At 36.9% G+C, this 24,321-nt stretch overlaps 1 protein-coding gene across 2 annotated transcripts in view; it reads left to right on the top strand.

The window, feature by feature from the left end:
- The window catches only part of LOC128030464 (oxysterol-binding protein-related protein 10-like), a 37,128-nt gene that overhangs the window by 9,912 nt on the left and 2,895 nt on the right, over positions 1-24,321 (top strand). The window contains exons 4-11 of one of the 2 annotated variants that reach the window (XM_052618124.1): positions 1,313-1,552; positions 7,215-7,437; positions 7,666-7,805; positions 15,934-16,080; positions 17,592-18,081; positions 22,166-22,352; positions 22,433-22,615; positions 24,115-24,268. In XM_052618124.1, coding sequence (XP_052474084.1) covers positions 1,313-1,552; positions 7,215-7,437; positions 7,666-7,805; positions 15,934-16,080; positions 17,592-18,081; positions 22,166-22,352; positions 22,433-22,615; positions 24,115-24,268 — 1,764 coding nt within the window. The remainder of the gene's footprint in view (positions 1-1,312; positions 1,553-7,214; positions 7,438-7,665; positions 7,806-15,933; positions 16,081-17,591; positions 18,082-22,165; positions 22,353-22,432; positions 22,616-24,114; positions 24,269-24,321) is intronic. The other variant, XM_052618125.1, reaches the window with a different exon arrangement.

The following is a 24,321-nucleotide window of genomic DNA, read 5'->3' as shown; positions in this document are numbered from 1 at the left end:
TCATTATTCATAGGTGTGGTTTGGGCGTAACGTGAAATAAACCAATCAGAGCGTCATCCAACATTCCCTTTAAGAGCAGGTGCGCAAGTTCCATTATGGATTGCTATTATTATGGCGTATTTACCAGGCGCACGCCAGGAGCGGTTCACAGCCGAGGAGACTGATGTTCTTGTAAGAGCAGTGAAAGACAGAGAAGTTGTGTTGTATGGGGATGAGAGAAACCCACCCAAAATAGCGTCGGTTAAACAGGCGTGGGAGGAAATAGCCACAATTGTTTCATATGTCCTTATATACATATATGACCTCAAACAGGTCTGATCCTTAATTACTACAATTAGCCTGAATAATTTGTAAGCTAGATTTATGCCTATTTTTTCACATCTTCGTGGCACACCACAATGATTTCCGTCATCTCATGTGTTAATATTTTTTTAAGTGTAACAATTTATGATTTGCAAAAATAACTGTTGCATCTGTGTAGATTACATAAGGCAAAGTGTATGCGCGTTGTGCACGCTATACATTATGGTCAAGCATGCGCCCTTAAAATAGCATAATGAACAACGCGCAACGCGCCACTGACTTTAGACTAGGTTTTTTCTGGTCAGTGGCGCAATTGTTTAATGGAACAGCAAAATAGCACCAGGGATTGTTTGCGCCGGAACACGCCTCCTTTTTTGCGCTGAACCGCCCAGGGAGCGCAAGTTCATTCACTAGTTTATCGACGTGCTTCTGTGGAGGGAAAAGCGCGCTTTGCGCAGGTGCAAAATAGGAATGACACATGTGTCGGTGTACAAAGTCAATTGCGCTGGGTGCAAGATAGGGCCCTATAAATCTTGTTAGACTTGCAATTTAGTGACATTTGTGAAAGCATGATTTAGACGCTTGCTTTAGTGCATTTTTTTTTTTTCATCAGCAGTGCACTAAATGCTTTTGTGAATCGCAGAAAAATGATGTCTCTGCTTAACTGTGATGGAAGGAGATTGCTGTTCTCAGGTTGTGCCGAAGAGCTTTTAAAGATGAAAGCATTTCAAACGAGTGACTACCTTTATCTCTCTGCAGTGGAGAACAGTTCTCCACAGGAAGCTCACTCCTCCTCTCTCTGCTGTCTCATATTGCACTGTCTCCCACCATGCACTGCTCTTGCTTCCTCTCACCCTCCCTGTCTGTATGTGGCTGCTGTCTTGGTGGTGTCAGGCCGATGATGCTCTTTTGCGTGATGGCAGACCGTGCTGGCAGGACAGGGCCGGTGTCTGTACCCGTCGGGAAGCCCTCTCACTCCTGCTGCTGCCATTGCTGCTGTCTCTTTCAGGGCTGCACCTCATCTTCCTCCTCCTCCTGCAACACATCCTCTTCCTCATCTGTCGGCCGGACCCGCAGCTTCTCCCTGCACCCGCACCCTGTCCCACAGTGCTCCTCCATCTCCACCCAAAGACAGACCCCCCAGCATGGGACTCCTGCCTCTGTCATCACCATCACCCACCACAAGTCCCCCACCGCCAGCCAACGGGCCTGCAGCCAGCATCCTGCAGGACTGCACCAGGTCAAAGAGGTACGGACAGAGTCAGGCAGAGCCAGCTAGCCACTGTTGTTAAATACACTGATGTTTTGCAGTGTTTGTCAGGGGGTTGTAACTAGATTTTTTTGGTTCAGAGTATTAGTTCAGATTTTTGGCCTTTTAATTATATTTTTGGCAACATATTCATTAAACTTGTTATAAAAAATATTTAATATTAAAAATGTGTGTATGTGTATGTATGTATGTGTGTGTATATGTGTATATATATATATATATATGTATATGTATATGTGTGTGTGTCTGTGTGTGTATACACACACACTATACACAAAATATTTAAAATGTAGTTATATTTAGTATTTAAAAATATTTAATTACATGTTTATATATAACTTTATATGCAATTCCATATGTAACTTTCTTAAATATTATATTTTATATATATTTTTATATTTAATCTTATATTACTTGTTTTATATACTTTCATTTTATATACTTGTTTTTTGTAGTATATGCATTTTCCTGTAAGCAACAATGATAAATGATAAAACATATATATATATATATATATATATATATATATGTAATATTATATAATAAAATTATTTACAAATAAATAATAATGAAATAAAAAAGTAATAAAATGTTTAACAAAAATATATATATATATATAACTACTAACTACTAACTCCATTCTAACCGGTGAAATGCATGAAAGGGATATATATTAAATACGGTCTGTCTGCTCTGCCAAAGAGTTTTGGATTGTCACGTGTTAGTAGTTATGACACAAAGCACACGGTTATTTTGCTTTAAGCTTTATGCAGTCAGCAGCACTGTCAGTGTTGAGCTGACTCCCTTATGGGACGTCTCGACCTTAGCTGGCCTGTGATTGCTGCATCAGCATCAGAAAGTGCTGTTCAGCAAGAAGCTTGTGTCCAAACACTGTTTTGACATTGTTGCAGTCATACCTCACAATGGAGTGAGAATGTTAGAAATGGTCAGTTTGACTAAAAAACTACACAAATTGCACTCAATCGCATTCATGTATCAGTATTGAATGAAATGAATGCCAGTAGCATCACTATCACTATTGCTCATACTAAGGAATTAGATGAATCCTTAACGCTGTTGAAGGAATAGTTCACTCAAAAGCTGATAAAACAGTAATCAAACAGTTCATCAGTTGGATGACAAACTACTCTACATCTAGGATGGAGTAAAGTTTCAGCTAATTTTAATTTTTGGGTGAACCATTCTACTAAACATTCACACATAACTCACCTAGTACTGCTTGTGTTATGAAAATGCACAACATCTCACATTTCTATTCTGTGTGACTAGACTGAAGGTTTTTGGAGAGGAGGATCAAACAGACAAATAAAACTTTTAACTAAAGAAGTTCCCACTTTTGTCTCGTTTAATTAATATCTACGAATCTTGTTTATTCCTTTGTTTTAAACCGTCTGTTTGTATGATCCTGGTGTGACATTTTTCTGACAACAAGCTGCTTTTTCTGGCTCTATTTTGTCCTCAAATTAGATGACACTGTCACTTTCCCCGACAGTCCAAAGGAAACATGCAGCAAGTCATTGGAAACCAGCTGAGATTCATAAACTGTGCTTTCAAAATGTGTGTGCATCTAAGCACTGAGGTGGAAATTATTATTAGCAATCTCTCTGAATATCTTGCAAGTGTGTTAAGCAGAATATTTTACTGGGTGTAAAGAACAGTCTTCTAAAATTTTAATCTCTGCCATTATTTACTCACCCTCATGTCATTCTAAACCTGTTTGACTTTTTTAGGGGTAAGTAAATACTGTATTTTGAGTATTTTGTGATGGATCATTCCTCCTCTCATTCATCTAATGTCTTCAGTCAAGCCTCACTAAATCATCTTCCCTGGTCGTGGAGCCAGCCCACTCCCATACACCTATTTAAACTCACCCAGGACCATTTACACCTGCTGATATGGAGCTCAAAGCAGGTCATCTCCGGGCTGTCAGTCAAAGATGTGACTAGCGCCTGTGCTTTTGAAAAGACAACCAGACATAGAAAGACCTCTTCTCCTTTGCCGACTGGAGATAGCCGAGACTCTCTTTTTTTTTTTTTTTTTTTTTTTTATATTGACACCATTTGCATTCATCTCTAATACCTTTTTCAGCAAGTGGAATTCTGTATATTTTGCAGTACATATTTAGGTTTGGCTACACGTTTTTTTCCCCCTCTAACAGCACTTCATAGTGTAAACACAGTCTCTGATGTTCAAACTTTTCTTTTCAGCACTGCTAGTGTCACTAAACTTTTTTTTTTAACTTTTGACGCTCTAGCGGTTAATAAACAGAACTGCTTGCGTCTTGCGGAAGAACATTGTAGCCAGAACTACTTCTCTCTGTTTATGTCTATGAAGAATCACAAAGGTACTGGGTTACTCTGCCGCGGTACCTCCGAAGCAATCTAAAATAGTCTGAATATAAACACTTATTATAGGTGTACCCTAGTGATTCAGGACAAGCTAAAAACACGGTTTGGAAAATGGAATCATGGTGTACTCGCTTATTATATACATTTTTCTACATTTTGTACACAAACAAAGTTACGGACCGCAGCTCTGATTGGTTGTTTCTTAACGGGAGTGATGTATTTCTGCAAATGGCAATAGAACCGCTGGGAGGAGCCAGAGGAGCTTGATTTTTTTTCACAGATTTATTACAATATTTATTTATTTATTTATTTATTTTTATTTTTATTTTTTTCTGAACACCAACCTTTTTGCCATTGCTTGACCACGTAGATAGTCCTACCCTCATTCCTCACCATTGGCTTAACCAATGTGGCTTTGTCAGGACACTGGCAGAGTTGATACTCTTTGTGGAAATCCACCTACAAATATACCTTATAGTTATTACCCTTCTAGATGTTGGGGTCGGTTTTACCAAGGCTGCATTTATTTATTCAAAACTATATTTCTTATTAATTTCAAAGTAAAAAAAAAAAACCTGTTTTGCTGCTTAATATTGTTCAGTAAGTTTAAAACTTTTTAAAATGGAAAACTTTTGTAATAATGCAAACGTCTTTACTGTCACTTTCGATTCATTTAATGCATCCTTGCTGAATAAAAGTACTAATTTTCTTCCAAAATAAAAAATTTGGCTAAGGCTAGTAAAAAAGGCTCCCTGAATTGAAGTGACTGCCGTTATAGTTGCATGAAATGGTTGGCATTTTAATTATTCTGCTGTGTTTATTTTTATCCATGGCTTGATGTGCAATTAGTCACACTGTTTCCCCTCAACAAGTGTGAGTGGAAATTGCATTCACACAGAAATCATTAGTGAGTATTAGAGATGATCATAGGGATGTGCTGATGTGTCTGTTTGAAGGTGGACAGGACTTGGTCTACTATAAATCTGATGGTATTCTGCAAATATTTGAGTGCTGAATGCTGTGATCCACCATTCAGATTGAAATATTCCATAGATTTGTGAAGTAATGCATAACAGGGTTTGGATCTATTGAATCTATCTATCTATAACAGCTTTTTTGACTCTCTTTTTAGCGAAGATGTACATAACCATTCAAAAGTATGGGGTCAGTAAAAAAATTCTGTTTGTTTTAAAGAAATTAATACTTTTATTTAGCATGGATGCATAAATTGATCAAAGGTTACAGTAAAGACATTTTATAATATTATAAATATTTCTGTTTAAAATAAATGTTGTTCTGCATTCTATTTATCAAAGAACACAAAAAAAGGGTTCCTGTTTCCACAAAAATATTAAGCAACACAATGTTTTCAACATTTGTAATAAAAAGAAATGTTACTTGAGCACCAAATTGGCATATTATATAATATAATAGAAAACAAATATGTATACACCTTTTCTGGATGTTTGAACATTGGAGACTTACAGACCCCAAACTTAGTGTATTCGAAATATATTTATTTTGTAGCCAAAGTTTTGTCTTTTAAGAGCATGTATGAGAGGGAAAAATAAATGGTGTGTGTGTGTGTGTGTGTGTGTGTGTGTGTGTGTGTGTGTGTGTGAAAGTGACAGTGATGGAGAGTGACTGAGAGAGCGGTAACCTTTCTTATATGAACATTTTGACGGCGAAAAATGAAAAAGACATGACCAGAAAGACAGATTTTGAGAAGGGGGGACCAGAGAGGGAGAGGTAAAAAGAGATGGAGTAAAAGGAATTGATTTTCTGTTCGTTCTACAATATCACTTCATGAGTAACACACCCTGAGAGGTGTGCTAGAATTATCTGTGCTTTATGTCAATACTTCAACAATATAGACATCTATACTCTTACTTACTCTTCAATAATGGATTATTATATATTCTTAAAGGAATTATGAGTAAGGCCATTTGCTGTTCCAAATCAGAAAGAAATTCATACAGGCTTATAACGACATGATGTAAATGCATTTTTGGGTGAACTATCCCTTTAATACTATTTTATTATTTTCCCTAAGCATTATGCAACAGTTCTTTCCTGAGAGCAGGTAACAGCTGTGATGCCTCTCTCTTCCCTTTAATACTTACCAAAAAAAAAAAAGAAAAAAGAAATGAATCAAGGAGAGAGTTTAAAGAGATGCATCAATTTTTCATGAGAGCTAGGTTATGAGTGAAACTGCAAAATCTCTTCTGCACTCAAAGTTTGCCATGTTGTAGCAGACAGACAGCAAATTTTTCCTTTAAACGTAACAACATACAGGTTTTGCAGAAAAAAAAAAAGTATTTTCACAGTGTATGTGCATCTTTTATATATCTTATTTGTTTCCGATTGTTTATTTTTAATATTTAGATAAAACCTTATCCGTTTCAATGAGGCAGATATCTTGAGGACATTCTAATGTTCCTTTTAAGAGTGTAAGTTTCCTCCATTAAAACTGCAGCTGTGCTGTAATAGTGTTGCAATCACTGAACCGCTGGAATGGTGGAAGAAGAGAGAGAGAGAGAGAGATCTGTGTACAGAGCGACCTACAGTGATGAGTCACATCCTGCAAGTTTCTCCTCCTCTTCAGATATCTGTCTGCATTTCGCTAGAGCTGCTCAATATCCACACCACCACAAGAGCCCATAGTCATTACCTTCATGACAGAATCAAATGGAGGTGGCACACGCTACAAACTTTCCCTCGAGACTCGTTTCACGATCCTGTGCTCTGTCACAAAACATCCCGTGTTTTCATGCACACGAGAGTGTTCATAAGCAGCAAATAAGGGTAAACTCAGCCACATACACCCGCATATGTCTTATAGTCTCAGTCTGAGGGATATGCAGTTAGCAGCATGTGGTTTGTTTTGAGCTCTTGTGACAGAATGGAGCTAATCCAGGAGATTACTTTCACTCCGGGAGGATTACAGGTGTTTCATTCTGTTCTAAATCTGACACCTGGAATAAAACCCCCTGGATTTGATTACAGTATTACACTTCTGATTCCTTCTGTACCTCAATATGTATTCATTTATTTGTTTGTGATTTAATCGAAGTCAACTTTGTTGTCATTTTAAGCATACTGCATGAAAATTGATACTTAAAAAAAAATTGGTGTATGTGTGTATATGTGATCTATAGAAGTAAAATAAGATATTGTACAGATGCGGTGTACAAGCGGTTCAGATTGATTTAAGATGTTTTAATAGTCCAAGTGGAATCGATGTGAAGTCTGTGTGTTGACCTGTTTTTTAGGTCATGTCCCAGGCAGAGGGCCAGCAGAAGAACCTGGTGAATTCTATCGAGTCGCTGCCGAGCCACGGGCCGCTGTCCTCCCTCGACCAGGACCTGCTCCTCCTCAAAGCCACGTCTGCAGCCACACTCAGCTGTCTGGGAGAATGCCTGAGTATCCTTCAGCACAACGTGTGCCAGGCGGCCCAACACATCACCCAAAGCCACATGCAGGGATCACATACAGGCGAGAATATGGCACTGTCTATCACTTCTGAAATGTGTGATGTGTGTCAGTGCAGTTTGCCAAAATTGTGTCTTCTTATTATATCATATATAATATTATTGCCTGATTTGTAGCATTGCACACATGATTTAAAGTTCAAGGTCCACAGATTTTGTTAATGGTGGATTTTGATGGGTATTGATGATAGAGCCCTGCAGTGTATGATTAGTGATATCGTCCTGTGTGCAGATAACATCTGCAATTGGTCAAGGTCCAAGACTGCCTCAGAAGACTATGAGAAGAACGGAGAATTGACACATAACACCTCAACTGTACATCAGCACCTCTCTCCACTTCACAGGAACAAAGAACGGCTCAAAGACACAGAGGTACTCAAAAATACAGATATATTATGTGTTTCCTAGCATCTTTTACATTCAGTATAGCAATGGCCACTGTAGTCAGGAGTTTAGACTCCGTCTGAAATTATATCCGTTGCTGTCACTGCTGGACAGCATTACAGTAAATGTGCAGTTTAGATACTATTTGGCCTTGTATTTGATTTTGTATTTCATTTTATTTTGTCACAAGGCACTCAGAAACAGAACTATGATGTCTTTCCGAACATCTTTTACATTTTATACACTAAATACTTTTCTAGATACCTTTATTTTAATTTTATTTGATTTTATTTTATGAAAATGTGTCTGCTGTTGTCATTGTTGGACAGCATTACTTAAAAAAATGTGTACTTTAGACACTATTTTGCATTTGGTTGCCTTTTTATTTGGTTTTGGATCTGCAGTAGTTTTCTCATTCATATTTCTGAGGTGCATGGCACTTCCTTCCTCGCCTCCTCAAAGAAAACACCCCTGCAATATAGTCATCATCACACCCTTCATTATCTTTCTGAAGCTGGCTTTCCGAAGCGAGATGATCTTTCAGGGGTAAAATCTGTCACTGGGATCTGTTCAGCTTTTCTGATGATAGCCTAAATAAATCGGAATGGTCTCGGACTCATTTAAAGTCTCCTGTAGAGTTCTTTGCAAAGTTTCTAATACACGTCTGCACTATCGTGTGTACGTGCTTGCCGAGCTTCTATAGCAAAGGAGTGGAAGAGGAGCACTAATTGGACATGTTCTAGGTCTGTGGCGTGTGACTGAGGATACCCACAATCCCTCCGGAGCCCTGAATGAGTCAGCTTTTGGAAACCTTTTATCCACCTGCGTTTCTCTGGAGAAAGGCCGGGGCTGCTTTTTCTTCTGCGCAAGCTTGTAGAAGTGTTTGTTTGCGCGCATGCGGTGGCGTATGTATAAATACAAGTTAATTTGTGTGTGCGCGTGTGTGCCTGAACGGAGCTAATTCATTTTGCGGTTGATTTGTGTGTGCTTGTCATTAAATCGGCTCCCTGTGAGGATGAACTTGCTCCCAGAATGCAACAGACAGAATCTGTGCTACATTTGATATACCTGGGACAATATAGCTATGACTCATACCATTAAACCTTTAAATGCGCACTGTTGAATATTAAGAAGAAGATGATGGCACGGTGCCTAAATAAAACTAATGCACAGTACATGTGCTCTTAAGTTATTTTAAGGTGCTTCCAGCGCCAATTCCAGTTTTGTACATGCAACATCGGCATCGACTGCTTGGTTCATGGATTATCTGGGCATGAAACGGTTCCAGTGGAGACAGTGAAATATGCTGATGTAACTGAGGCCTGTAATGAGTTTATATGAGCTCCTACAATCAATCCCATCATACTCCACATGAGAACTGGCTGCAGGCATCTTTTTTTTTTGGGATATGTAGAGTGCTTTGTTGAATGGATGCTGTGGCACAGCACACTGTGGCCGCAACAACACTGGAGTGCTCCGGTGATATTTTATCACACTCCGGGTATTGTAGCCCTGGAGGAAGGTAATTATCCAAAGTCTTTGTGCTGTCTAATGTGATTGCAAGATGCAAAAAGCCACTTGAACCGCTGTGGGAATTAAAGGAATAGCGTCATAGGTGTTTATGAATTTCTTCTTTCAGACGAATCCAGTCGGAGTTATATTAAAAACTGTTTTTGATCTTAGCTGTTTAATGCCACTTAGCAGGTGTTGCATGCATCAGTCTAAAAGAAGTTAAATAAAAAGCGCCCATCCATAAATATAAAATAAAAAATGTCTCACACAACTCTGGGGGGTGAACAAAGACCTCCTGTGGCGAATCGATGCAATTTTCTAAGAAACATATCCATATTCTAAACGTAATAATCACTTTAATCTAGCTTGCGTTCACTGTTGTAAATGGTAGCAGTTCTGGGCGGATGACATATGAGTTCGGCTTTGTGCATGCACCGCTCAGAAGTGATGCACACGGAAATGCAGCAGAGAGATCAAAACAAAACAACAGTCACTAATTAGAAGTACAAAACGAGGATTTGTAAAGAAGAATGTCAGAGGATGTCGATATAAGCCAAGAGGAGACTGGTTTTCCTTTGCTAAAGTAAGGAAACTTTGCTTCCTTTGCTCCTGTTAACAAACGTTGGTTTTCACGAGACTCAGCAGTGCATGCGCAGCCCTGACCTCATCTTCAGCCTGGAGCTGATTCCGTGTTCAACTGTTGGTGCAAGCTACATTTAAAGTGATTATTACATTTTGTTTATGGATATTTTTCTTACAAAAATGCTAAAATTTGATTCTGTCTGGAATGCTCTGGGGTGAGTAAAACAGTATAATGTGAGTAATGGACAGTATAATCTGAGACTTGTGAAGAGAAACAATCACTTTATATGATGAACAGATCTAATTTAGGATTGCAGGATGAACATCACATGTATGTGTCACAGGCCAGATCAAACCTCATTGGTTAATGTGCATCACACAGACATTTGAGCTCCCAGAATGCAACAGACAGAACCTGTGCTATGATTTTTTTTTCCTCTGATATACCCGGGATAATGTATCTAATTAATTTAACATAGTAATTTAAAGGTTTAATGGTTAGAGTCACAAAGTTGGCACTGTTGAATATTAAGAAGATGATGATGGCATGTTGCAAAAGTGTAATTCATTGCAATTTAAATGAGTGACTGATATAACTTTCAGAATGTCTTGCTTTTGGGTTTCACAGATGAAAAGGTTGAGCTTGAGTAAATGTTTAAAATGTTGTAAATAGTCACTTTTGGGTGAATTATCGTTTTAATATAACAGACAAGTGTCATTTTATATAAAACACATTAAGGTATTTTATTTTTAATTCAAACAGTCCAGTTCTATTATATGATAAGATTAGTTGTCCGGAAATAACTGCTGTGTAACATTTATAACACACTGACCTTGAACAAATAATTGGCATACCTAGTTAAAGTTAGATTTTAGAACTGCATGAGTCTGGGATATTGTAATTAATTTTGGGCCATGGGTCGATGGCATAGCTATTCACCCCAAGTTTAAAATTCACACGGATTGCTCAAGGATAGGGGAACAAAACAAAAGATTAGCCAAGCAGTTTATTCAGCAGCCGCCCCTGTGATTCTTCTTGTCTGAATGCAGAAACAGTACGACATGCTGTAAAACAACACTGCTGCTCGAGAGGTTATTAATCTCGGCTGCTTTGGGGACTGGAGTGAAAGGGCTTCTCCTTTATCACCACTGGCCAAACGCCAAAGCATTTGTCTGAATGAGATATTGAATCTTTTAATTGACAAATGTGTACCTTTGTGTGTGTTTTAATGCCTGCAGATTGTTAGCTCTGATGTAAATGAAACATGATAAGATCTCTTGTGGCAGATTGCCTATTGTTTTTGTTATTAGAATGGCTGTACTTCATCGTAATCACCAGTAGAGGAAAGCAGAGAGCAGAAGAGATTGCAGTGATTGAAGATTGCAAGTGAACCACAGAGAAAAGCAGTCACGACTAGCGGTCATGACTGAATAAAGCTGTCTGCGAAGGAAGTGAAATAGGTTTGTGTAATGTACGCAAAGCATTTAATGGTCCTTTTTTTCTTTTAGACAATGTTTTTATTGGATTTCTGGACAACTGGGATTGAAATGAGGCTGTCAGCACTCTCAAGGTGAGAGAGAGATTTCAGTGTTGTCTATGAACCAGCTTGGTCTGACAGCTCACTCTTCTTCGCTGTCAGAGGAAAATAACGGCAGCAAAACTGCAGGGAGCAGAAAAACAAACCTGAGCTATGAGACATGGCCCATCAAGCATACATATCCCAGATGTTTGACAGGAGAGGCAGCGATGCAGATCCTCGTTGAGATTCAAATTGGTGTGTGGAGGGTTGGTTTGTGCCTCTCGGGTGAGATGTTTGTCTGTGTGTGGCTAGAAGGCAAACATTTGTCCTCGCCTCTGTTGGGGTTGAAAGGTAACACTCTCAGAAGTACGAAAAAGAGGGTTTGATTTTGTGTGCTTGGAAATGGAAAACATTTAACAGTGGTCAGTTCACTAGACACATTTATTTCACTGGACATCAGTTTCTTTGGAAAAGTATCAAAATGCGCTTTGAATAGTTCGCTTGAGTAAATTTTCTTCATTTGTTTTCTTTTTAATTTGCCACAAATGTAGTACTGAAATTATTTAATCTACTTTTACTATTGCAAGAAATAAGCAACATTTTATTATTATTATAACATTATATTATATGATATTATTATTATTATTATACGACATTACTATCAATGTAACATGAAAAAATATAAGATTAAAAGTAAAATGTAGTATTGTAGTTTAAGATATAACTACTAATAATATTTAGTCAGTTGAATGTAAAATACTATTATAATAATACTTTAAAATGTAATAAGTATTTTCAATAAAAAATATTAAATTATTAAAATATAATAATAATAATAATAATAATAATAATTAATAAAATGGAAAAAGTAAAATGTTTTTTTAAATGCTACTTCTATAATTTTTCAATGTAATGTAAAATATTGTAATAAATGTTATAATTTCATAAAGTAAACTACGAGCTACAAGCTTTTACCTTTTAAAATATAATATATTCATTGTTTATTATTATATATTATTATAATTAATAATTGATAAAATAGTAGTAATGGTAGTACTTTTTTTTTTTTAAACCTTAACTACAAACTACATTTTAGCTACATAGTACATTTGTTTATTATTTTACAATACTTTTATAAAGTATTCTTTTGAACCTAAAGTAAGCTGCATGGTAAGTTTCTTTAAACACTCTTTGTCTCAGAAACGTGTTTTCATCTTGTTCTCAGTGCATGGTCACTTCAGTTAACAGCGTCCCTGAAGACAACGTGCTGCCGCTTATTATTAATTCATGGTGTTACTGGTTTAAACAATGCTTTCCCACCAGCCCATACTGTTTTCCCAGGAGCTATAACATGGTTTCCCCTTCACCTGACAAAAGTATGCTTTTTTATCATTTGCAATCTAACCATTTTCAAAGGTATCTCAAAATGCCTTGTATTTCATCTAGAATATAATAGAGCTAACTGCATTGTGTACAAAAGAAAGCATCTCTGTATCCTAAGCTGAAGGAGCCTGGAGTTAAAGCTATGTTTTAAGTTGTGTTTGTGAACTCAAGATTTTCTCTACGCTTTTTTCTCTCTTATGTTGTTTTTCACACACTTATGCTGTGCTCTGAATAGCATACTTCCATACTACTCTTACTACTTCTGCAGTATGTAGCAGAGGAGATGCTAGATTTGTTTTAATGGCTTTTTCCGTTTAAACAAATTAAAGTTGAAGATGTCAGTCAAGATTTGACTTACAGAGAGTTTGTTTTTATTTCATGGGGACTTGGTGTCGGTGTGTTAACTAGTGTTGGAGCGGTAACTAAAGAGGATGTTTGATTACTGCATGAAGAACTGGGAATGACTGGACACGCTAATTCAATTTACACATACTTTGATTTTAATGATGTGTCTTCAGTTAGTCTGAAATCATACCGACTTTGTCCAACATGGTAAGCTAGTTACATTTGACTTACTGTACTTGCAATCGGTTGCATTATAATGGGGGCGGGGCACTACAAAAGTGATTTAAAGTGGGAGTGGCTATGACAGATTGAAGGTCATATGGAGTGTCTCACTTTAATCTCTTCACCGTTCATGATCTCTCTCTCTCTCTCTCTCTCTCTCTCTCTACTATAATGTCTACTCCATCCTCCTTGGACCTGAGCAAACAAATCTCATGAAGTTCGGCTGTATTTTAAACTAGCGGTCTGTGGTGAGTCGAGGCAGGAGCCAGATTATGAGAAAAAGAGAGAGAGAGAGAGAGAGAGTACAGAGTGGGAGGGAGCAGCGCTTCCTCGGCTCAGGGACAGCTGGGCAGCGAGATAAGAGTGTCAGAGTTAGTGAGAGATCGTGAAAGAGAGAGTTTTGTGGATACCACCACAGTCAAACTATGAGATGAACACCCAAGAGCATATTTCTGAAACAGCCCTGAAATGAATGTAAGTTTGATGCATGTTTATATTGTTGGCAAGAGGGAGGGATGACCCTCTGGAACTCTGGGAGTGAGGAAAGATGGGAACTTAATTCATTGTTGTAATGTTTTTTTTTTTTCTAGCATTTTGGCATATTAAAACTACTGGGGGAGGGGGGGGGGGTACCATTGCTCAGAGGTTGCTCTTTGAAAGTTCAGATGACAAAGTGATGTTCTAAGATATTTTTTATGTATATATCCACTTTGTCTCAGATGTTTCTCAGTTAAATTGCCTTTGGAGAAATAAACACAAATGCAACCATTTTAACATTAAGGGTACTGAGCTGTAAAAGTAAAATGGATCACAACGCTTTGGTTTTGGGAGAATTTGATGAGAAATCTGTGACTTTTTCTTGTAAACGGTAAATCTGAGCACAGTTTGAAGCATTTGAAGCATCTCTTCTGGAACTTTAAAAGAAACTGAGGTTACTGGAGTGTTTTTCTCTGACAGAAAAGTCTTAAGAAGACAGAGTGTCTATTTTCTCTCCAGTCAATCCCTTTGTTTTCTAGGAGAAATATCAAGGTACATTTTCTTGCTTTTCCCTATTCTACTCTCTTCATTCCGCTGCATCTCTAAACTCGCTGTGTCTTTAATTAGCTCTGAATTGATTTGCACGAGCCTCTTCCACAATCAACTTTTTGCTAGTTGCTGCAGCTACTAAACACGCCAACAAAACAAAACCAGCCAACTGAGCGTCCACAGAGAAAGAAGGACAAATTGTTTCCAGTGTCCTCGACATGTTCCTTTGCGAATAATACAAGGACAGTCCTGAGTACTGTAGCTAGAGTTAATTGAACAAGATGCCAGCATGGAACATTGTATTTAGTATTTGTGATGCATGTGTTATAGATTTGTGGTCACGCTGGAGGTATGACCTTGCATGTGACCTCATTCGCCTGTTTATTTAATCACATCTGTGGTGATGTAAAGGGAGAGAGGAAGTGCTCTGCTCTTGTTCTATGAAATTTTCAGGTTGATCGGTGCAGCTTGAAATGAGGACGTCCCCTCCGTCTCGATGAACTCCTGTACTTTTTACAGGAACACAATATTCCCTTTTTACCGCTAAGAGAGAACATGATAAATGGTTTGCAAGATAATTTAATAAAATTGAGCCATAACGGCACAAGGCTATGGTTTGTGCCCAGTTGTAAGCCTTATGGCTTGCCCACAAAACCCTACTGTTTTACTTTACAGTCTAATCATATTGTAACCCATTTAGATCCCATCTGCTGTCCCTCAGTTACTCACATGCATGTGCCTTGAAAAGGAAAAAGGAGTGATCCAGAGGATCATGTGATCTGCTGCGCACATCTGCCAACATTATCTACATAGAGCCCTTAGAGGAAGGGGAGTTTTATACACTTCCCATGATGCTTTGGGGCAGGTGCTTCTTTACATTATGCATTAGGAACAATGTAATGTTTCTGTATGAGCGATTGGAGGGGGTACCAGCTATATTAGCCTGGACACACAGTTGCCTTGCATCCAACAAGCATTTTTCATTTTAAGAGAGAGAGAAAGATGCATTAAGATGAATACAAAAAAGATGACAATTTATAATATAATGACAACTTCAGATTACATTTAAATGAGAAATTGAACAATTCTCTCTTTTTAGTTTATTTTACTGTATAAAAAAAAAATAACTAAAACATTTTCAGGTTCCTTCAAAAGGGAAAATTATTGTCTGTGGTGACTGACAGTATAGTAATAAAGTCCATTTCCGCCATCATAAATAATGTCTTGTTAAATTAAAATAAATACATGAAAAGAAAATGACTTATTATTGAGTCTAAATTATGAGATTTAAAAAATCATAATAAAGACAATAAAACTTTGTCATAGTTGAAATTAATTCATAGACTCATGTCATAATTGTAACTTAATATCTCAGAATTTTGAACTTAATTTATGATTGACCATTATTTTGTTTTTCTTATGGACTGATATGGCCTTTCACAGCACGCCATTGATGAGGTGCAGAGAAAGTAGGTGTATAAATATAATTAACAGTAAATCACAAGTGATCTTGTGTGTGATTGCAGAGCTCCAGCTCAGAATCGGTGGACTCCAGCGAGGAGATCACAGACACAGAAGATAATGAGGAGGAAGACCTCGGAGTCTTAGATGACCAGAGGAGCATCATCCTCCATCTGCTGTCTCAACTCAAACTGGGCATGGACCTCACACGGGTATGTGTACACACACACACACACACACACACACTTGCTGTCCCACCCAAACTAATCATGTTAATGGTGGTGTACAAACAGGAACCACTCAAGATTATTTATCCACTCTTGATCTCAGGGAACAAAGGATGCTTTTCCAGTTTTTTATGAATTGGAATTGTTTGTTATTAGATTTTTATTATTGGAACATTGTGGAATGCACCCACAAATTGTGTGCCATAAAAACAAGTATTTGAATGATTATCTATGAATTCATATACTGTATCTGTAATACATAAAGTAATATAAAGTAATGTGTGTTAAACCGTGCTCAGACGGAAGTGAAGGCATATGTAACGGTTAATAACTGGACCTCAATTGCACAGCTTTGTGCCTCTTTTCCACAATTTCCTGCTTCCTTCCATGTATTAAAGCCTTGCATGGACATTGTCCAGTCTCGGATACAGATTGAGGATGTGCCACACTACGTGAAGAAGAATATTAGTAACATAGTCATAGCTCAGGGGAAATTCACTTTCATAATTATACTTTACATAATCAGTCACCGGAAACGTTATCTGATTTGATGTTCCTATTCGTCCTCTTGATTAGGAATCTAACGGAATAATTCAAGCATGTCGAGAAGTGTCTGGATATTATTGCCCTAATTATGTTTCATCAGCATGGGGAATATTTCAGTGTTAGATGTGATATATGCTTCTCTCTCTACGTACTACCTTGACTTTGTTTAGTCTCTCTGAGAGGAACATTTCCTCCTGTGCTTGTGTTTATAGTTCAGCAGGATTCGAGCGGTCATTCGGATAGCTCAGATGAGGAAGTTCAGTGATGTGTGTGTGTGTGTGTGTACTGTGGGCCTTTATGGGGAACGGACAGATCATTGATCCATGGAGTCAGATTCTGTTATTATAGTATTAAAATAAACTTTGTGGATATTATTAAGTATTAAGGTGCATTAACACTGACAGCAGATCACGTTTGCATGAAGTTGAATATAGAATAACTAACTTAGAACTTAGAATAACTAAGATTGCTGTTTTGGGTTTTTTTATCTGTGCGGATGTGAGTGCCACAGGTAACCATAGCCATGCTTATCGGAAAGTGATCTTACTTTAATGCAGAAGTTCAATAAACAAGAAGTTATTATTGAGTAATTTTAGACACAGTATTGCCAGTTGCGACCAAATTAGCTCTGAACAAAGCCTCAGCAGAGTCATTGCTTGTTATAAGAGTGAATAAGTCAGTGTATCTGAACGAATTGGTTGAGTGAATGACTCAAGTGATTTTTATGATGTTTGAAGATTCAAACTACAGAAATAGTGACAATCTCTCTGGAAGCGCAAACACTGGGGACTGGGGTGATATATAATATAATATAATACAATATAATAGAATGTTCTCTGCTGCTCAAGCTTCCTCATATAAGCAGCAAGATCTTTTCTCACTCAAACTCGAATACCAGCAAAATAAAAAAGATCTGTCAGATAACGTATGCCTAAATCTTTGGTTGTCAGGTGGTGCTGCCCACGTTCATCCTAGAGAAGCGCTCCCTTTTGGAGATGTATGCCAATTTCATGGCCCATCCGGATGTGTTTTTGGCCATCACATCGGGAGTGACGGCAGAGGAACGTATGATCCGGTTTGTGGAATACTACTTAACCGCTTTCCACGAGGGGCGTAAAGGAGCGGTGGCCAAGAAGCCTTACAACCCCATTCTGGGGGAGAGCTTCCACTGCACATGGGACGTACAGCGAGATAAAGTGCGGCCCCTCAGGACTACCAGCTCAAGTCCAGCCCCTGCGGCTGCTCATTCCACCCAGATCACCTCCAGTGAGGGGCTTGGGTCTTACCGGCTACGGTTTGTGGCTGAGCAGGTGTCCCATCACCCCCCAGTCTCTGGATTCTACTGCGAGTGCGAAGAGCAGCAGATATGCGTCAACACTCATGTCTGGACTAAAAGCAAATTCATGGGCATGTCCATAGGAGTGTCAATGGTTGGAGAAGGTGAGTCTCTCTTAAACCAAATTCAGTTTTAGTGCATTTTGTTTTACATAAAGATGAAAATTATATTGGTACCATACCAAAATAACACTTATTGGTACCATTAGATATTTAATTGTTTATCCTCACTTTTGATATTTTAACATTAGGTTTAATTTTGTTGTCATCTAATGCTCACTTAAATTAGTCTATTAATCTATTAATATTTTGCCCACTGCAAATTATTATGTTGTGAACAGTGTTATTTTAGTATCATTGGTTACAGTTTTTGTTCATTTTGAAATTGATTTTATTTGTGTTTGAGTTTTAGTTAAAGTTTTAGTAAATTTGATTGCCTTTTTTATGTATTTTGTTATTTTAGTTTAATTAGTTTTAGTTATTTTAGTTTACTTCAACTTAAACTAAACAAAATGATAAATGTGGCCTTGTCAAATAGATGAAGTAAAATAATATTTATGTTAAATTATTTATATTAATATTTTTTTATTATAATAATTAATAATTTAATATTTTATTTCAATGAATGATCTATTTAGACAGTTCTATTTAGACAAAATAGTTTACTTTTGTATAGTATATCAGCCATAACATGAAACTAATTATGGTCTTATAAATATTGACCAGAATTTGTATTTTATTTAAAACTTCATAAATTTGTTTAAAACAAAACAGTGTAATGACAAAGAAAGATAAAAGAGACAGTGTTGTACCGAAAGCAAATTACTTTGCCATGTGACATATCACAGCCAATCAGAATGTCCATCCATAAGATCTTACCGTGAGTCAGGCTGCATACTAAAAACACTTCTGGAAAAACTGCTAATATAGTTTCTTAGAAGTATTTATTTATTCATAAAGTTGTGTTGTGTTTATGGCAATCATTTGTCTGTTGGGATCGTTGAGTTTTGTTCATTACTGTTGGATTAAAGCCTGAGGGTTTGCTCTTTCAGGCAGAACTGTTTTTCCTCCATCCTCTCTGATGCACACTGTTTCCAGATCAGCTGAAGTGGTTATATGAGTGTCGGCCTCAGGGCATCTGATATTTACTGGTGCTTATATCACAACTCCATCTGTCTCACAGAATAACAATAGAAATGTTCTGCTTCCCTTGACGTTTCACTTCACTCAGTTGCTTGATGTTTCACTCTGATTGTTAAACTGGTGAGCTGCCAACAAAGGGAGCATTTTAAAGGAAAAATCATCGCACTCCCATGATGCCACGGCTGTTTCAGAATCTCTGCCTTAATTTAATAAGGATACCTTGTTTTGACTATTTTTCACAGAGAATAAAATCCCAGAATGCATTGTGACAAAGTGTCCGATGGCACAAGATAAATGTTTATTATAAATACTTAGAGAATATAGCACTAAAACAGATTTAAAAACATTTGACCCTAAATTTGTTTACCATGTATACATTCACTACTGTTTTTTAAATGTTTTGAAATAAGTCTCTTTAACACACCAAAGCTGAATTTATTTAATCAAAAGTACAGTATTTGTGTGTGTGTGTGTGTGTGTGTGTGTGTGTGAAATATTATTACAATTTAAAAATAACCATTTTCTATTTGAATATATTTTAAAATCTAGTTTATTCCTGTGATGCAAAGCTGAATTTTCACTCCGCAGCCATTTCTCCAGTCTTCCGTGTCACATGATCCTATTCAAATCTGTCATTCTAATGTACTGAGTTGGGGTTTTGGAATATTTTGTATTATTATCAACATTGAAAACAGTTGTGCTGATTAATATTTTTGTGAAAACTGTGGGAAAATTTGTTCCAGGACTCTTTGATGAATAGAAAGTTGAAAAGAACAGCATTTATTTGAAATAGAAATTTCTAGACTGAAGCATGTTTGTAACACTCCCAAACTCAGAAGTGTGCACTGAAGTGGATGATCATGCCGGATGAAGGTAGCACTTGGTGTGCTTAACCATTTAGGACTCTTCTGTAATTAGGACAAGATTAATTACTTCCAACACTAATCCCCTCGAGTAACGTACATGCTCGTAATTGAAGCAGCAGGACATTTAAAAGATAATTCACCCAAACATGAAAATTATAGTTTTCTCACCCTCATCTACTGTAATTGAAAATCTATATAATACTTCTGTGTGTGTGTTTGCGTGCTTCAGAAAATATTTACTGTTCTGAAAACCGATTCGAAATTCCTGATGGAACCCAGAGTCAATTAGCATTCCAGATTTGCCTACAAATTGACATCATGAGTGAATTATGGGTGCTTGAACACCCTTCACACAGTGAATGTCCCTTCTGCTAATCAGCCATGTCTGCTCCATCAAATGTAGTTTCCTCACATGTCAGGCTGCACAGATGAGTTCAGCCGTCTTCTACTGGGATCATCAGAGAAGCTCTGGCATCAGCATTCTCACAAGGAACTGCTCCAGCAGCAATGCTTGGGTGCGCAGCATGTTTGACCATTCTGGGGCAGAGAGCCAAAGATAGAGGGGGCCGAACTTCACCCGCACCCCTTCAGCTCTCTTGTCTCTGGGAAACAGATGTGCTGCTGTCAGCCTGGCTAAAAGCCCACAGAGATTTTACCACTGGCCAGCTGTCTATTATGTAACCACCCAAAGAAAAAGAGGCCAGGCCCACTGAGAGAGCTGCTGTGAACATGCTCGCACTGATCAGATGTTACACGAGTTACACAGCTAGACACAATTCATCATTTTAATAAATAACTTTCAACTGTAGTTCCAAGCTTGCATTATAATATATAAAAAATCAAAGTACACCAGGAAACTGATATCGTTAAATTTATTATGATTTATTATCATTATCTAATGACTGATGAATCAGAACAGATCAAGACACAGGACACTGGGATGTACAGAAGGATTATATTGGAAATAAGGATTATTTTTTAATACCAAAAGAAATCTGAAAGGCATACTAATGAATTTTACATTCAGATTTTAAATTAGACATCAAGTGTTGACTGTAAAAGAATAGTTTATCATACAGAGGTAATGTACTAAAAATCTAATATTTAACCTAATATTACTAATAACTTTTAATTTTTGTAGTGAATTTTAAAGTTTTTTTTTTTTTTTGATGATTCGACGTGGCTTCTTTTTACTCATTAAAATTTCTTTTTATTTTTTTTCATTTACTATTAGTTTTTATTGCAGAGTATTTTATGTGCATTCATGTCATTTCTTTCTATTTCTATTTAGCTTTTTTATATTTATTTTTTGATTCATTCAGTTTTAGTTTTTGTAATTTCATGTTCTTTTTAGTATATTTTATTTTATTTTTATATTTAGCTTTTTTATATTTATTTATTCATTCAGTTTTAGTTTTAGCCATTTAAGTACTTCAACTTAAACATTTCAAATTAACAAACGGATAAACGCTGACAGGAGGTCGACCAATCATGACTATGGATTTCAATAACGGACACTCGTTTGAGCCAATCAGCACGAAGAACCGTCGCAGCGCTGTGTGAGATATACCAATGAAATTAATGAATTTTGCATCAAAAAATAAATTGTTGCACAGTCCACTAAGCAAATGACATTTAAGCTGGTTGCCAAGACAAGATTTCTAATTTTTTATTTTTTTATCTTATATTTTATTTCAGCTTTATTTCATATGAACTAAATATTTCTTTTTCCTTTTTGTTAACAATAACCTCACTGTCCATAATCCCACAACACTAAAAAAAAAAAATAATTCATACTTATTTTCAGTTGTATACCTATCGTATAATGCAGATTAAGTAGCAGCATTAAACCTTTGCAGTTTATAAAATATCGAGTTCCCAAGCAATTAAAAAATATTGAGTAATATCGGCAATTTTGGATCCTGGATAAAATGAAATATGTGATTTCATTATTTAGAGAATTCTTGTATGACTTGGTTGGGACTGGACAATGAGATGGATGAGATTTAGAAATTCTCCGCTGCACCGATCATGCAAGAGCTTTGGGATCAGTGTGAATCAGAATTGCTGTCAATCGTTTGTTTGGAGTTGAGCTGAAAGCGTTCTGTACTGTAGCTGTGCTTCCTGGTGAGTGTGTTCTGCTGAAGAGAGTGTGACCTGTGCCCTGTGCTTTACACTAGGTGTTTTACATCTCTTGGAGCATGATGAGGAGTATGTGTTCACACTGCCATCTGCCTACGCCCGCTCCATCCTCACAGTGCCCTGGGTGGAGCTGGGTGGGAAAGTATCCATCTCCTGCGCCAAAAGCGGATACTCTGCCACCGTCACATTCCACACCAAACCCTTCTATGGAGGAAAGGTTCACAGGTGAGAGTGAAGACACTTGTCTCTGAGAGCCTGTTTTATTTGAGATCAGGTTAAACTCATTCTCTCTTATTCTCCAACAGAGTCACGGCTGAGGTAAAACACAACCCCACCGGCACCATCGTCTGCAAGGCTCAGGGGGAGTGGAACGGGACGCTGGAGTTCACCTACAGCAGCGGAGAGACCAAAGTGATTGACACGTCCAAACTGCCAGTCATTAAGAAGAAGATCCGGCCACTGGAGAAACAGGGCCAGTATGAATCAAGGTGAGCAGATGTTTTCATCAAGCTTAGCTTCAATAATGACAATTGAGATGCTTATAAGAGATTTAATGATGAGAATGAACCTAAAGGATTTTCCTTTGAAGGTGCTATAAGCATTGTTTTACCATTTTGTTTTATTAGAAATTAAATACAATTTTATTTCTTCATTGTTTCATCCAATATTCATATTTCTTTTCATAGTAGACTTAGTCGACTTTCTATATAACGCGTGAAGCAGCATTAAACATTTGAGTGAAAAAAAAAAATACTGAACTAAATATTGTTTACCTTAAGTTGGCAACTAAATTTTATTTATTTGCAAAATGTTTGGTTTTTTTGTACAAAATGGACCAAATACATTTATATAAATAACATTTGGAGAGTTACTTTGCTTTATTCATTTAACACAAGTCCATTACTGTCTGTTTTCATTATGATTCAAATGGAAGCATCATGAAACCTTAAGGGACTAGAGGTACTCCGACAATACAAATAAATAACAAGTGCAAAAGATCAGAGCTTAGTGATCTAGATAATACCACGGTGGATGAGCATCCCGCACTTTAGCGCATTTGAGTTAATCCTGCCCCTCGAGAGCTTCTATAAAATACTCTTGACCCTCATGCACCGCTCTGGACCTGGAGGCTTCAATTAATAATCTCTAATGCTGCTTATTGACTTATTGTCAAGGAGAGATCCAGCTGGACAGGACAGAGCCCCATCAGAGTAGTCTAATGCTCTCAGCAGACACGAGTAATGCAATCATAAGGAGAGAGGTGCATGAAAGCTGTGGTATGCATGCGAAAAAGTGTGGATCTATTGATCCTCGAAAGGTTTGGTGTAATAAAAGATACGGCTGATTCATCATCTGAGGTTGCTTTTCTTATCCTGATCAATATGGCTAGATGTAACACCCCTGGACTAAACATCAAAGCTTTGCAGCTTTATTCTACTCCAGAAACTTAACGGACTTGTGAAGTGATTGCCAATGTGGCATAAAATACATTTTCAATATATTTTTAAGTATATTTTTTTATATATAAGTAAATTTTTTATATATATCTATACATACAGATATATATATATATATATATATATATATATATATATATATATATATATATATATATATATATATATATATATATGCAATCATACATATACAGTTAAATATATATATATATATATATATATATTTATATATATATATATATAAAATAATTTATTATTATTTTATATTTTTTCATCCCTTGGTCTTTTTTATAATATTTTCAATCAATTCATATTTATATTGTCCAAAATATAAATTATATACATGACTAATTTATTTTAATTGTTGAAAACATTATTTGTTTTTCCCTTTGAAGTACTTTTTTTTTTTTTTTTTTTACATATTTAGGCACAAAACAGTTAAATAATTTTTTGTTAATTTTGGAACCATTAGTAAACTTACTTTGAAACTTAAGTTTACAAAAGCTCAATCTTGTGACGATGATTAACAGACGGCTGTGGCAGCACGTGACTGCAGCGCTGAAGGCCGGCGATATCGATGCGGCCACTGAACACAAACACCAGCTGGAGGAGAAACAGAGGAGAGAAGGGAAGCAGAGAACGGCCAGCAGCACCACCTGGAAACCCAAGTACTTCATTAAAGAGGTGAGGCTTTCTAGACTTGTGTCGAAGCCTTCATTTGTGCATAAAAGTACAAT

The sequence above is a fragment of the Carassius gibelio genome, chromosome A16 (assembly GCF_023724105.1).
Source record: "Carassius gibelio isolate Cgi1373 ecotype wild population from Czech Republic chromosome A16, carGib1.2-hapl.c, whole genome shotgun sequence".
Classification (NCBI taxonomy): domain Eukaryota; kingdom Metazoa; phylum Chordata; class Actinopteri; order Cypriniformes; family Cyprinidae; genus Carassius; species Carassius gibelio.
The sequence above is the reverse complement of the archived record's forward strand: the minus strand, read 5'-3'. Positions and strand labels throughout refer to the sequence as shown.